Here is a 16,371-nt window from a genome sequence, read left to right on the forward strand (position 1 = left end):
TCTCTCTCTCTCTCTCTCTCTCTCTCTCTCTCTCTCTCTCTCTCTCTCTCTCTCTCTCTCTCTCTCTCTCTCTCTCTCTACTTGGACCCTGACTACAAAAGAGATTCTGAATCAACGGGGCCTGAAATCAAGGACAAATTTCCATTATATCATTCATTATTTCATTTTCTCTAAATCTTTTTCTTGGGAGCAATGGGAAAAGACATCCATAGAGGATGGACAAATGGGAAAAAGGTTAAAAAATGAACCTTTTGACGGCAGACTGCTGGGCGAGAGCTGGCGCTTTGTCTTGAGTGTACAGGGTTTGATGAGGTCAGATCAACATATGGAATGGCAGAACAGGTCTCCTGTTGAGAACTCTAGTTTTCGCCAGCTGCCAGGCACGGCTGCACTAATAACTTTGGGGCAGGCCCGTCTAGAGTTTGAAATTTGAATGGACAGGTATAAGTCAAAAGGGAGACATCGAAGAGGAAGGATGGATGGGGAAGGATAATAATGGAATGTCAGAACCGGCTCTGGAATATATCCATATATGGAGATCTAAGGTTTTGAGGTTTGAGGTCAGATGTAGAGTTGCTGGCCAATAGTGATGACATCAGGGATCTCCATATATGGGCTTAACTGCGACAGCAGGTCACATTTACTATGACATCAGGGTCTCCTCCACATCTCCATCCCTGATGTCACATGATGTCACGAGGTGCCCGACGCTGTAGTGACACACTGACTGACAGGAAATGCTCGATTCCATAGTTAACTGCGACCTTTGGTCGCAATAACAAATATGACTAAAAGCCCAACTGTTCTGTTTGTGTTTAAGGTCAAATGATTTATAGCTAACAGGTTGATCAACTTCACACTTTTCTTTCTTTTCTTTTCTTTCCTTTTCCTTTTTGTGCCATGAAATGGCACAAATGTTACACCAAAATTGGAATTGATTATTGATTGCATTCACAGGCCTAGTATATTCATAGGCCTAGTAACTAGAAAACTGTGATGTCACATGTGACCTAAATCTAATTAAACATCCATAATTTAGGTTAGGAAGCACATGGGGAAAGTGGAAAGGATTCTTTAACACAAAAGAATTATCTGCATTTTGCTGGTCTAAGTATACATAGGCCTACATGTCAGGTAGTGACTGTTTATATCAAAGCAAATTTGACAGGTCTAAAAATATGTATAATAGATGTTGCTGATTTGCCAATGTATAAAACCATGAGAATAATTTTGCATAATAATTTTGACTAAAATGTATGGCGTGGGGAAAACCAATTATCCCCATTAATCACTAGTCATACATATTTTATTTATTGTGTTACTAAATTATGTTTGCTAAATGAGTATACATTATTTCTTAAAAGTTTAAACTTGAAAAGTTGAAATATCGAGCTGGTTGACTTACCCTGGCCTTGACTTGGGGCAATTTGAGCCTCAATATCAGATATCTTCTTTATGTCATATTTGTATGTGCTAGAGGCGGGCACTATATTTTCCTTGTTGTTGTATGTTTACTTTTAATTTATTATTATGTATAAACTGAACCAGAACAAAAATAGGCCTATGCTATAGGCCTATTATAAAAATGTAAATTAATGAAAGAAACCTTGGCTTGAACTGAACCTTGAACCAGATGAGAAACGCGACGTCTTCTCTCTCTCGCTCGCGCACCTCATGGCGCACCTATCGTGGGAACGCGGCGGGAGGAAGTGTCGCGTGCTGACATGAGTCATATGACCTGTCAAAAGACAAACGTCATTATGTCAGAAACTGAAACCTAGCAAAAATATAGATTTTTAGTTGTTTATCTACCCGTGGACATAATTTGAACCAGAACAAATACTCCCGAGTCCTCGACGGCAAATAAACTGTACACGGTTACACCAGACCAGACGAAGGTAATGTAGCTTGGGAGCTGGGATAGTAGCCTAATGTAGCTACCGTATGTTAGCTAAAGATAACCTGTTGGCTCTTTCTTTTGTTTAGCTAAGGGCTAAAGCTAACTGCTCGAGCGTGCTTGTGTGTGTGCGTGTGTGTGCGTGCGCGTGCGTGAACTCACTTTCCCCCCCAATGTTCGGACGTCGGAAGGATCGAGTAGCCTAGCCGTGCTAAACCATGGTGGTTTAGGCTACTCTGTCGACTGTCGAGAGTGGCCTATTCATCATAATAGACTCGGTTGAATATCATACTCAGTCTCACTTCTTTAATGCTAGGCAACTACTCGGCGAGTCGGCAGACTAAGGTCTCGCTGGCAGGCATGTTGTCAGTGCCATTACAGTGCATGCGCGTGAAGCGCACACCCACGTAACCGAACCCACCCCTGTTCGTGTTCATCCAAGATTTTTTTTTTTTTAGATAGACCGTACGATAGTGTCTATTACTGCTACGTCGTTGGTGGTGTACTGACTGTGGTACAATTACATAACCACGAACCAGTAAGTAACCAGTAGGCCTACTGGTCCAGACATAGTGGTGGTGCCGTGGTTCTACCCTGCCCCCCAGGGGTCTTTTTCAATCTAGGCCTCTACTCTACCCCAAAATTCTTCTCACAAAATAGCCAATCTACAAACTCACAATCTGGTGCGTTTTGGCACATTGTGGTTTTGCCTGTTTTGGGGCAAGCGTTCTAAAATCTTCACCTTCAACCAATCACCATGCTCACCATGCTCAGTCAGATTAGGGATGCTAGGGTTTATGAATTTATATAACTTCTGTGGTGAAATAATAATAATTATTAAGCTGAACTGATAAAAAGATACTGGATACAGTGTTTGAATGAGAAAAAGAGCAGACGATTTAGGGAATACAATTGGATGCTCTGTTGATGATGATGGTAATGGTTGTTCTGGTATTTCCTTTGTGTGTGTGTGTGTGTGTGTGTGTGTGTGCGCGTGACTGTGCATGCGTGCGCTCACACGTACGTAACTGCATGCCCGCAACTGCATGTGTATGTGAGACCATCACAGTGGGGAAGCCTCAAATTTGATAACTTCAGTAACCCCCTGTTTATGCAGATCACCGTAGTTAGTCATTTCCCGTTCACACCTGAGTGCCTGAGAACAGTGAGGTATTCATGTGTGCCGCCTCATAGGCTGCCACATCTGTGGGAGAAAAGCAGAAATCAACAAAAGATTATCATTTCATTTAACTCCCCTCAGAAAGTATAAACAAGAGATAGTCCTCCATTTATATAAACAAATAAAAGAAAAAATTGTGTTGCACCTAGCTCCTATATTCACTATGTGGTCCTGTGTGTGAAATAGACACTCAGTCTTTCCAAAAATTTAAAACACACAAAAGTGGAAATCATATTGAATCGCTCCGCCATTGTGGCTCTAGTAAAAACAGCTACACAGTTAGTCCAAGGGCTAACTATATAGCAGATGTCTCTTCAACTGGGCATATTAGCCCATCTAAACTACCTTAAATGTTTCCCCATGTACCATTACATGTGTACTATGATGACCATAAGAGATTATGCGTGTTTTTAATTCCCTATGCTGTAGGTCTAACCACATCCCATGTGAACGTACATGCATGCGCACACACACACACACACACACACACACACACACACACACACACACACACACACACACACACACACACACACACACACACACAATCCAAACACAGGCGGTTCCTCACTGTTTTCAGTTACTCAGGTATGAACATGACTAGTCTCTCAAGGAACATGACTAACTGGTGATGGATCAAAAGAGGGTTATTGGTGTTGACAAATAATGGGCTTTAATACCATATGTAATGATTATACACATGAAGATGCACAATCTCTGTCTCTCTCTCATACACGCGCGCACGCACGCACGCACGCACGCACGCGCACACACACACACACACACACACACACACACACACACACACAGGCATACCCCCCATAATGACAGGGTCTGAGATGATGTGATTGACTCTGTGAACTGTGGGGTTTCCCCCCAGTATTTTAGATCATGTGTCACACAATAGATCTTCTTCCCATGCCACATCCTACATCCTCCGGGTTACATGACTCCCTGCTGTCTGTCTGCCTTTTGACATACAGAGCACAGGCTTTGTCCATCTGGAATCAATTGCATTGAAAGACAGAAGGAAAGAAAGATGTCCTGCAAAATGCTGTCAGTCATTTCTTTGCATTTAGTTCTCTGAGAGCTTCCCGTCTGCTAAATGCTTAAATTGGAAATTGTATGTAAGTTGAAGGTTTGCTTGGCTCGCTATAAAGTTCAAGTACTATGTCTGCCTTGCTAAAGTCGTATTAGGACAATGGCTTTCCATCCCAAAGAAGCTCCAGTGTAAGCTATTCTGTGTTTGGCCCTGGCTGTGCTTGCACCTTCAGAGGCAGGGTGGCCACTGAAAAATGAAATTCCCTTCACAGATCAGACCAGTACTGAATGAATAATAACATTTTTGCAGTGCAGGAGGTTTTGGGGAAAAGGTCAGCATCAGCCATGAGTGATTACTGCACCAAACCTAAACCTTCCTCGATCCTCTCCCCCCCCCCCCCCCCTCTGGCATCTTAAACCCATTTATGGACAGTATACTTTGGTGAAGCCTATTTTATTTATTTATGTCCACATTCATCCAGGCTATTTATTCTCTTCTGTCCTATTTATTATGCTTCATGTTACATATGAAGTTATGAAACCAGTTTGTATTATTGTTGTTGAATAATGACTGTGTTATCATTATAGATCATTGTTTCAGCAGTATGCTTTGTACCTTTGTTTTGTTTTCTTGTGTTGTTTTCCCCACAGACTCTTACATTTGTTAGATGCTGCAAAGCATGTTATGGACTGGGCAAATACCTAAAATACCTCTGAGATTAATTTAAAGGCTTAGACCCCATTTTGAAACCTTGTTGCAAGTAAAACACCACAGTTGAACTCACTCATAGGAGGTTGTATTTATTTTAGGTGGACAGCAAAGAAGCTCCACCTGTGAAGGCTTAATAAAAACATTCCGTTTATTAAATGGCAAATTGTTTTTCAGATTTCCATTTACAATGGACTCCAGGAAGCTGGGGACGGGCATCTCCAATTCTGGTGGTGCAATGTGCTGGCCTAACTCCTTCCTGCGCCAACCAGCCAGGGTCCTGGTCATGGATGCGATGCCACCCTGGTGGTCGGAAACCTGTACTACATTCTGTGAAGCTCTGGACAACTTCCTGTCCCTGGCCTGCAGTCTGGATGGACCCTGCAGGATACCATTACTGAGTATCTATGCCGTCAGCAGACAGCAAGAGTGTCTACTGCCATTTGTAGTAAGTTGTAGATAGATAGATAGGCAGGCAGGCAGACAGGCAGGCAGGCAGGCAGGCAGGCAGGCAGGCAGGCAGGCAGACAGACAGACAGACAGACAGACAGACAGAACCCTACAACAGGCAGAAGGAAGTTCTGCTGCCATTTCAGAAAAAGAGCCGTGTAGAATACGGATGCTATATCAGTATCTCATCCACACAGACAGCCCATTCATCATTTTGTTGTAAGACAGGAGAGGGGCGGGGAGAGAAAGAGATAGTGCTGAGTGAGTGTGTCCAAGCTCATTTCAGGCAAATGATTTAGCTTGTCTCACAGTCTGTGTATTAGCAGGGAGCTAATGCAATAAATTAGTTTGAGGTCTATCAGGTGGGAGAGCAGAGAATAAATTGTGTATCTAACATCCCCCCTCTCTCATTCTGTCTCTGTCCACACCGAGTGGGATAGTAAGAGAGTGGCGGCACGCTTTGATCTCGCCGCAAAGCGGGTGCCTATGGGCTATAGTTCCAAACATTGGAACTATCCCATTGAGATAGAGAGCACTTCCGCATTCCACTGTTACAATGAGAGTCAACGCTATTGTCGTCACTCTCATACTATTCCACTCGTTGTCCACAGCAGGTCCGTGGTAACCTGGGCAGGCTGCGTTCCTGTGTGGAGGAGCTGAGGTCCATCCCTGATGAGGGCTGCATCAGAGGGGCGGACAAAGCAGCCGAGCTTCTCCGCCAGGCCGTGTTGGACAGCTTGCAGCAGTTCAAGCAGTACAGCAGACACATCAACAGCAACGCCCCCATCGCCGGCAGCCATGCCACCAGCAACGCCTCTGTAGAAGTGAGTGCCAGTCCTTTGTAATTTTCTGAAGCAACATTTTTGTAGAAATATCAGACCCGTCTGACCTGAGCGGTGCTGCGTGCGTGCGTGCGTGCGTGCGTGCGTGCGTGTATATTACCTAGGAATGGCCCGGCATCTGCAGGGGTCAATAGGTTGTACTGTCTAAACAGCAGGGTCAAAGGTCCTACTCTAAACACCCATAGGGACAGACAGACAGACAGACAGACAGTCTGTCTGTCTGTCTGCCTGTCTGTCTGTCTGTCCCTATGGGTGTTTAGAGTAGGACCTGTAGCAGATTTGTCTGGTGTCCAGGCTAGTTGTTTCCTGTCTTATGGTTACATTAAACCTATACAGTACTTTGTTGACTGGGGTCCTGGAGGGGTCTATATGCTTGGTCTCCAACAACACCAAATCTCTTCACCAAACAAAGCCGACAAGCTCACAGCTTGTAGATCAGCTATTTTAGGTTGTGTGAGCTTGTCACAGTTGAACGTTTTGGTTGACCTAGCCCATCAGCGGTCAGTCAAACAAACACATGTTGACACAGTATATCCTGCATTTCACGGCCGAGCCTAAGTGCCAGCATTGCATTAGTGTAAATTCTAATGTAGACATACGTTTTGTCACTGTAGTGTACACACAGAAGCATGCACACGCAGACACAAATGCACACAAATTAATACAATTATACAGATTGCAGCTCACTGAGCTCAGGCAGAATTCTCTTACAGCTTTTTCATTGACTGCAAATCAAGTGAAGACTAAAATGACAAGAATTGAAAATGATGTAAAGCTGAAAATATCATCAAGGATTTTAATTAAAGTGAACAAAGAGCTATTTCTGCAGATGCACAAGGATAAAAGACCTCTCCGGGTCCATTAATTTGGAGCACTTGTACAAGTGTAGACAGACTGAGACCGAATAGATCTACTTAATGACCTAAGTGTGTGGTCATTGCTCCGTGCTACTTTTGAAATTGGGCTCTATATACCATTCGTCTTTGCCTTCATTTTGGCTGTTTTTATATGCACCCAGATATATTTGTAAGCCTATCTATAAAAAGCTACACCAGATGAGAAACTACTTAACAAGGTTTAAAAATTTAGCAAAACACGGTGTCCTGGACCCTTACAGTGCTTGAACTGTTATATAATACAGTATTAGAGAGGCCACTTAAAAGCAGGCAGCTCATGCACATTTCATGTAAACCCAGGGCTGTGCTGAGTTGTTGCAAGAGTATTGCAGAGGTTCCCAAATGTTTCCATGACAAGGACCCCCACAGACTCAGGCTGCAGCCCCAAACAAACAATATGTTACTGTATGTATTGAGATCCGTACGTTTTTAGTTTACCTGAAATCGCCAGTGTTTTCCATGCATTATGGTTCTTATTCTTGTACACTCTGAGTGTGCAGTTGTACAGTAGCAAGCAGAACAGCTACAACATATAGATCCAGGAAGTACAATCAATATCGGTACAAGTGTTTTGGGGGATTCTCCCTTGTTAGCTGACATTATGAAATGTGTTCCAGTGGTTTTAAATGAAGAATCAAACAAGGTGTTGGCTGATAACGATCCTCCTTGTTTCATTGGAACAAATGGTCCACTGAGTTGAGGCAGAGGCTCTTTGACTGAGATGTATTAGGAAGCGCAGGGCAGATGATCAAAGTAAAGTTGTAAGCTGACAGACTTGAATGGAATTAAAGTACAGAGATACACTGAGCAGACACATGGGCCCCTGTGTGTGTGTGTGTGTGTGTGTGTGTGTGTGTGTGTTTGTTTGTGTGTACTGTATACTGTATTTGTACTGCTATCTTTGCGAGAACCAAATGTACTCACAAGGATAACAGGTGAGGAAAAGTAGGGAAAGGGAGGACATTTTGCTGGTCCTTAACTTTGCAAGATACTTTTTTTGTAATTTATAGCGCCACCATGAGGCCAATTAGAAGAATGGCCTACCGGGAGTGTGTATGGAAAGTTTCACGCAGATCAGCCCAAATGGAGCCAGAGATTAGCTGCTCACAGTTACACAAACACAGACTGATGGACACATGGACCGACAGGGGAGAAAACATAGTCTCCTGCCTCAGCTGTCTGTCCTGGTGGATACAATTAGTTAAAACAAAGTGTGTGTGTGTGTGTGCGCGTGCGTGCGTGCGTGTGTATGTGTGTGCGTGCGTGTGCGTGCGCGCGTGTGTGTGTGTGTGTGTGAACCCTTCAGACAGCAGGTTTTTGTACAACCAGACAGACATATGGCCCTCTGTGCATGTACTGTATGTACCAGATGTTGCTGTAAATGCATTAAAATACTTGTGTTGCTCGCATGTCATCTTGCAAGTATTCTTTTGGGATTCTGACCTCAGCCAAGCACCTGGGTTGTAGTGAGTGGATGTGCGTGCTTTATTGTTTGTATCTTGCACTTGTGTCCCCGTGCATCTTGCTTGTGTGCATGTGCGTGTAATGTCTCTTTGAGTGTGTGTTTCTTTCTCTTGTGTGTGCACGTTCAGTTCTGCACACGTGCCGTGTCCGTACACGTATAGAAGTGTACCTTGGTGCCTGACTGTGCCGCCTCCTCTCATCTCATCTCAGCTCCATCCATCTCCCCTGCAGAGCCTAAGCTTGTTTTGACCCAAAACAGAACAGGAAACAGAGCACCTCCTCCACATATAATCCCATTAGAGTCATCATTTACAGCCACTGCTAGTGCTAATATGATTCAGTACCGTTCTATTTATCCAGCAGCAGTGCTAATTGGCCGTGTAATCGCCTCACGGCAACAATTCCTGTTCCTTCTGACAGCAAATATAGCAGAGTTGCACGTTCATTGTAAACCTTACAGTGTGTACAGTTTCTTTTAGCATGATAAAAATTGTTCCCCGCAGAACAATAAGCAATTGTGGTGAAAGCATAGTTTCTTCCAGTCACATCAAGTCATTTACAGTGCATTATCTGTGAATCATATCTGTCGGGTGGAAATCTCATATATATGTCCAAAACTGTTACTTTTCAGAATTCAAATAAAATTACAGCAAAAGTTTAAAAAAATGCGACGCTTCATGCCACGTTTCGAGCTTGTAGATCTACCACTTTTGATACTTTTGTGTGACTCTGTAGCATGATCAAGTAGGGGATTAATTTACAAAAAGAAAGAAAAAAAAAGAAGAGGTTTCTGCCCGATCATGATACACTTCTTCACAATTGGAATCAAAAGAGTGAAGAGGGAGTGAATAGAGAAGAAATGAACACAGTATACAGAACAAACATAACTGGAAGACACAGTCAAATACAATATACAAAGTCTAAATATACATACCGGTAATGCGCATGATTAAAATATTACTAATGTGAATGTGGAAAACATATCCACCATATAAAAAAGCAGCAGATATTCAAAATCCTAGTATCATGTGTATGGTTTAGAGACAAAATGTAGCAATATATCAGTGGGTATTGAGTCACCGTCTCTTCTGCATGATATCTAACTGTAAGTATACAGTACGTAACTGATAGTGTTACTGCCGCAGCAGAGAGTGCAGACATCGCCATAGTAAGTAATATAAGTGAATGGCGGACTGTGTCAGCAATGATAGAACATTGCAACAACAATGACATAATGCTTGGTGACAGTTGCTGTTTAAACAAACATTTCAACATTGAGGGCAGAAACCTTGTATCTCCATATTGAAACTTTTTACATTTTTCTGTAAATTAACTCCCCGGTTCTTCATATACAAGAGCCTCGCACAAAAGTAGTGAGATTTGCTGATCAACAAGCTCACAACACACTGCGATGTAACGTGTTGTGAGCTTGTCAATCAGCTATTTTCACTATTTAAAACAATAGTGAAAACAGTTTTGGACATACAAGGTTTCCACCCGACAGCAACGATATATTGTATGCACAGACATGGTAAGAGACTAGTTAACTGGACTCTAATTGTCACAGTAAAGTCCTTAAAGTTTAATGGTCCACAGCAGCTGCAGACTTCTGCAGTTTTATCCTAGGCTAATATCCAGTGTGTCGATTCTCTTTTAGCGTGGGCTGTGGCATTAATGCCACCGTAAAAAGCTGTGGCTGTGACATCATATTTTAATTTAGTCACTGGCTTTGTGTATTTAATTTCATATATATCATACCGTCCCCAAATGCAACCCAGTCAGACTAAGAATGCATTGTTGTGGCGTTCTCGTTTATCATTCTGTACATAACACAGTGGTTATGTGCGATAGTGGCAGAGCATTCCACTGTCCTTAAATGTGTCCTCTGTTTCTGAGGACTCTACAAAATGTTCTACTCTAAACTTGTAACTCCAAGTTGACTCTTTAGAGCCAGCTTCAACAGACTGATTGGGTGACAGAAAGGGTGGTGGTAGAAAATAGAAATGTAAGGATTATGCCTGATTTCTACTTGGTTTGCGTGCCAGTGTCATGCACTGAAATGAGAAGATCTACAAGATCACAACACACAATGTTGGTATAAATCAGGCCTTACTGTGTGGGAAACAGTAGAGCTACTGTGGGTTGAGGGAGGGGGGCTTGTGTGTTGAGTTGGCTTCTACTGTGGATGTTGTTTTTGAAGGATGCTCTTGTGGACAATAGCTAGCGGGCAAGTTCAAGCAAAGCCAAAATGCGTGACAAAAGTGTGACAAATTGCTAAATGGATCCACTTTGGAAGAGATTTTTAGGGAAGATGTGAGTGGAAATTACTTTAAATTTGTTTCATATTGTGCAAAGTTTCTGTAAAGCATGCAGGGCCACAAAACACCAAAGGGAGGGCGTTTCATTCTAAACTAAATGACTCCACTTTGGAAGAGATTTTGAGGGAGCTGTGGGTGGAAAATAACTTTCTTAACATTGCGTGCAAGGGTTTTGCAAAGCAGAACCTCAAATCTAGAAATGCACTCAAGAGAGTGCAGAGATGCGGAATCAATGCCACCTGTTATGTATAAGTGTATAGGGTTGACCTTATGCTGTAACTTTGACCTAAAAAAATACAAATAAAAAGAATAAGACAGGACCAGGTAGAGATAAAGGTCACAGAATGGGATGGACATGCAATTCCAGCAGACAATTGGGGATGGTGCGATTATGTGGTACCGACACACCCTGGACACAATGACAGTCAAACTACAGTAGTTGCTGAGAGAAGGGAGAGCATGTCTAGTTCATGTACATAGCTACGGTCAAACTGATATTTTTAACCCTATTATATTTAGTTGACCAAAGTCCCCAAGGGCTCTATACTAGGCCCCTGAAAATAGCAGATGTACAAGCTCACAAGCTCACAAGCTGTCACATTTGCGACACGTTGTGACCTTGGCTTGTAGATGATCTGCTATGTTCGCCGAATGTCCACCCCCGGAATAGAGACCCTAGTACGGTTCAGGTTTAACAAGAGTCGGGTGTTGGAGAGTTATAGGGCACAGTTGGTAGTGCTGTCGCCTCACAGCTAAAAGGTCCTGGGTTCGATTCCCGCTGGGGGCGCTGGGGGGCGTGTTCTCTCCTCCGTGTCCTTCTCATCAGTGCCCATACCCGAGGCGGGGTTGGCAAAATGGCCTTTCTGTGTGGATTTTGCATGCTCTCCCCGTGTAGGTATACCCTCATAAAAACATGAGGTAATCCTGGTCTCTAAAACTACCTCCTCCTGGCCAGCCGGGGCGCCTGATGGGAAAGGAACTGGTCGGAATAACGTGTTCCTTCCACACACTACGTCCGGCCGGGGAGACTCCCCCCTGTCAGGTGAAAAGAAGCAGCAGGTTGCAAAATCGTGGGATAACAAAATGTTTCTGTGTTAAACCGTTGAGGTTCCCAGGTGTGAATCTGTGTACTAACAACAGTCATCTTGGCTCTATAGACCTCGCCTATTGAGAGCCTTTTTGTGCCAGTGAAGGAATGCATCACATTATGGTCACTAGGTAGGTGTGACTGATATGTTAGATGGGAATCTGCAAACTGTTTCCATTTAATTTCACACACACACACACACACACACACACACACACACACACACACACACACACACACACACACACACACACACACACACACACACACACACACACACACACACACACACACACACTATACATCTGGAACCTGTTTGTGGCTACAACCATTTCCTGTGCCCAATCATGTCTTGTTTTGTTATTGCTACTAAATGTGTGTTTTATTTGTTTCGTTATTATTAATCTCCATAATGACAGTGGAGAACATCACAATGATCAGTGGCCCACGGCTGTGATCATATTTGTTGCAGAAATGTTGGTTTGTGTGAGTCTTCAACAGGGGGTTCGGGACCCCTAGGGGTTTATTCAGGAGAGCCGCCTCAATGTTTGTGTGATAGGACCTTTGTATTGGTTTATTTTTTACATTAACCACATGAAACCTAGCATCCCTATAGTCTAGTGCGAACAATAGCAGCAAAAATAGCAGATCTATTCTACAATGTATCTATAAAATCTATGATACATTTTATTCTGTAACACAATTTTGTACAGTGTATATAGTGGAGGTCTCTGCTTCATTTATCTCTCAGCTAAAGGGGTCCTTGGGCTGAAAAACATTGAAGAGCCCTTCTCTAAAATGATTCTCACAACATTGTGAGAGCGTAAGGGTTTTCTCCCAGCGCTAGAACTCATCATAACAACTAAATTAATGTGTTTTCCTGTTTTGTTTGCCTATGTTTACTACGTGCGGTTGACGGGTCCTGTGTTCCCAGGTTACCGTGGTGACCAGCCAGCCAGGCCGAGGTGTGGTGAAGTGGTTGGAGGCAGGGCTTAAAGGCGCTGACCTGGTGTCACTGCGGCGACTTCTGGTGGTCCATGTCAGTACTGCAGAAGGAGAGGGGAGCCAAGGCACGCCCTCACCTGAGAACACACAGACTGGGTCTGAGGGTAGGAAACGCACGCACGCACGCACGCACGCACGCACGCACGCACACACGCACGCACGCACTCACACATGCACACACACACAGTCAGACAAACAAACAGATACACACAGACAGTTACGACAGTGTGCCTTTGCTAATCTACAAGCTCACAACACGCCACAGTGCGTTGTGTTGTGAGCTTCAGCTATTTTCGGTGCGCAACACGATGCTCAACCAAGTATAAATCAGGCATTACTGTTCCCCTGATGCTCTCGTAATCACACTAATTAACGCTCTGTGGTCGTGGCCCATATCCTAACGGGACAGGCAGCGATCTGTATACGGTCTGCTGCAAATCAACACCCATTCATGCACACATCTCACGGTGTCAATATATAGAACCGGGCTCCAAATTCCACACATTTGTCAAATCTTACCACAGACCCTAATTTCATAATTGCATGTAATTTTATTTTGTAATTACATGAAAGTCAAAATCGCTCAGCCCTGAGAAAGTACAGGGTACGAGATGTGGAGCAGGAGATGGGAAAAACCTGACAGACCGAAGCGATAAGTGAGAGAGGGAGAGTAACTGTGAAAGACAGACAGTTGAGGGAGGGGTGCAGAGGAAATTAATGTCAGAGAGAGATAGAGAGGGTGTGGCAAACTCTTGTTCATACTTTTAATTGGTTAAATATTTATAAAAGTGTCATACAAAAAAGTATAAAAAATAGGGCATCAATTTATGAAAACCATAACAAGAGGAAATATGGAGATCCAAGATTTCCACCCAGCACCGATATGATAGTTAACAGAACCCTCGCCTGCACTATTTTGAGAAATATCTTGGCCATCCTTACACTCGGTCTGTTTGTGTTCACTCTGGCATTTTGATAACTCCTTTGAATTCACCTGACATATCACCTTACGTTTATTGTAAGTAATGTTGTAATGTTTTTCTGTAATGTTTCTTGCATGCCTATAATTATGCAAGTTTCACGGAAAGAAAATAAAACTCTTTGTTTTTACATTTTCTCCCACAACTCCTTTCCCAATCCTCCCCACCCACCCACCATGCCTATAGTTTATTGACCACTTCAACCCTATTATACTTACTTGAGTGGAGTCCCCTCCTTTTTGTCTCCACCAGGCCGAAGGCATGGGGAGAGAGTATGTTTTGCACTCCGTCCGTGTGTGTGTCCGTCCGTGTGTGTGTGTGTCCTTCCGTCCGTCCGTTACCAGCTAATCTCTGGCACCGTTAACCCGGTCGATGCCAAACTTTGCACACACACTCCCTGGATGCCAACGATGAACCTCTGCCCCACATTTTCCAGAACGGCCTGTTATAGCGCCACCATGAGGCAGCTTTTCACATGTTTTACCTAAAACTGCACCGATCTGCGTGAAACGTTGCATGCACACTCCCTAGAGGCCAAGGACAAACCTTTGACCTGCATTTTCCGCATCTGCCTTTTATAGCGCCACCAGGAGGCCGACTTTTGTAAAACAAATTTTTTGATATTACTCCTCCAGATTCTGTCCAAAAATCTCACAAATCGTTACAGAGTATCTCTATGGTCATGTCCTCAAGTCGGATCTGTCCCATATTTCATATTCCATCCTAATTGCCTATAATTGGCTTTCACAGTTTGCAAGATTGCCCCGTTTTGAACAAAAGCCTCAAATCATGAACGCAGCATGCAATTTACGTGAAATCTTTCACACATTTTCCTACTAGGCTGAGGAATATATCCCACCCTTTTCACATTGGCCTGTTATAGCGCCACCAACAGGTTGATTTTTGCAAAACACATTTTTGGAACAAAATGCCTCAAATCATCCAATTGCCATCAAAGGCAAACATGTTTATATTACTCCTAAACATGTTGCCAAACATCTCACACAGTCCTATCCTCCTGGTGGAGACCTGTGCCCAGAAGGGCACTTTTTCTAGTTTCCTCTGTGCACCAAATATTGTCGCCCCAAAATTGCTGATCATTGTTGCTAGCTACGTCTAGTGAAATTGTAGATCTGCGCCTTAATTCACTGAATGTTTGCCCCAGAATCTGGACTCTATTGTTCATGTGAATAAAGGTCTTGGTCTCCTAACTAAGGTCTTGAAAAGTAAAATGATTCTGATGAAAGCGCAGAATGACTTTACTGTGAAGAAAGGAAGAGGAGCAAGCACTCAGTTGAGTAGTTCAAAGTAATAAAGTGGCGGGTGCACGGTTCAAGTAGATACAGTCCATGGAAAAGAATACCAGCACTCACGTTATATCCAGTAGGATTCTTGTTTATTTTTTCAATTTCCCCCAGCAGCAAACAACATACGGATCTTATCTGAACAATATGGCGTTGGTGTCACTTATAAAGGGGACCTAGATGCCACGCACAAAACGGTCCGAGACTCCGAGTGCACCATAACTCATGTTATTCATAATATTACATATTGACATGTCAATATGTAATATTATGAATTGTTGTGAGTTGGCCGAGTTGTCAACTTGTGACAATTGCTTTGAGAAAAAGGGAAGTGAGAGATTTGAAGGTGCTTAGATTCCCACTCAAACAAAACACTACATAATCCTCTCAGTGATTGTCCTTGTGGTGTCTACAATCCCAGAAAGAGCAGTTTGCATTAAGCAGAAATGACATGAGGAACTGGGGACTGCCGTTGCGCATACCAGAGCCTCAGTGGACATGTAGCTGAAAATTGAAGCAGGCTTAAATAAAAGATTAGAAGTTTATCTTTCCTGTTATTATAAACTCCATTCAAGCGTGTCCAAGGTTCATGAGGACAGGGAAATTGTGCTTGAAATCTGTATTGGCGCCTAAGCCTTAAGACTGTGATGAAAGTCTGGCAGGATGCAGCAGGGAAAACAAATCATTATGCAGGTGCCCTCGTCTTGATTCATAGTCGTTAGGAACGCCACTGCCTTTAGCTCATGCTAGGATAACAGGTACTTTGTGTATTCCCACACAACAAACCGCCCCAACAGGATTACTGAAAGACTTTCTAACCACATCAAAGGGACAGGGGGAAATTTAAAGCTTATAATTACAGTCCTACTGTAGTGTATTATAACTACATGCCTGCTCCCTTTTTCATGTGTTTAGTTTGGCATCCGTCCACTCTTTGGGTTTGTATTAAGGCCAGCACTTAAGGCCAGCACAGCCAACGCATTCTCTGTTTGGTTCGGCAGAGACCTGTTCAATATTAATCTGAAGAGAAATGACATCCTAAACTTTGGGTAATTAAGACTGCTGAAAGTTTTCTCCAAAATGTTCTAATTCATGGTCCATCGTACAACGATGTCATGAAAATAACTAATCTACAAGCACTCGTGGTGATGAGGTGGCGTGTTGTGACTGTGAGCTGGTACTGTAGATCAGCTATTTT

The 16,371-nt window shown here is 43.2% G+C and overlaps 1 protein-coding gene across 2 annotated transcripts in view; it reads left to right on the forward strand.

The window, feature by feature from the left end:
- The first annotated feature begins 1,643 nt into the window (after positions 1 to 1,643).
- m1ap (meiosis 1 associated protein) overlaps positions 1,644 to 16,371 on the forward strand; it is a 59,166-nt gene continuing 44,438 nt past the window's right edge. For both annotated transcript variants that reach the window (XM_079491118.1, XM_079491119.1), the window contains exons 1-4: positions 1,644 to 1,898; positions 5,005 to 5,275; positions 5,889 to 6,101; positions 12,819 to 12,993. In XM_079491118.1, coding sequence (XP_079347244.1) covers positions 5,018 to 5,275; positions 5,889 to 6,101; positions 12,819 to 12,993 — 646 coding nt within the window. In that variant the 5' untranslated portion in view covers positions 1,644 to 1,898; positions 5,005 to 5,017. The remainder of the gene's footprint in view (positions 1,899 to 5,004; positions 5,276 to 5,888; positions 6,102 to 12,818; positions 12,994 to 16,371) is intronic.

The sequence above is a fragment of the Electrona antarctica genome, assembly GCF_951216825.1.
Source record: "Electrona antarctica genome assembly, chromosome: 21".
NCBI classification, from domain to species: domain Eukaryota; kingdom Metazoa; phylum Chordata; class Actinopteri; order Myctophiformes; family Myctophidae; genus Electrona; species Electrona antarctica.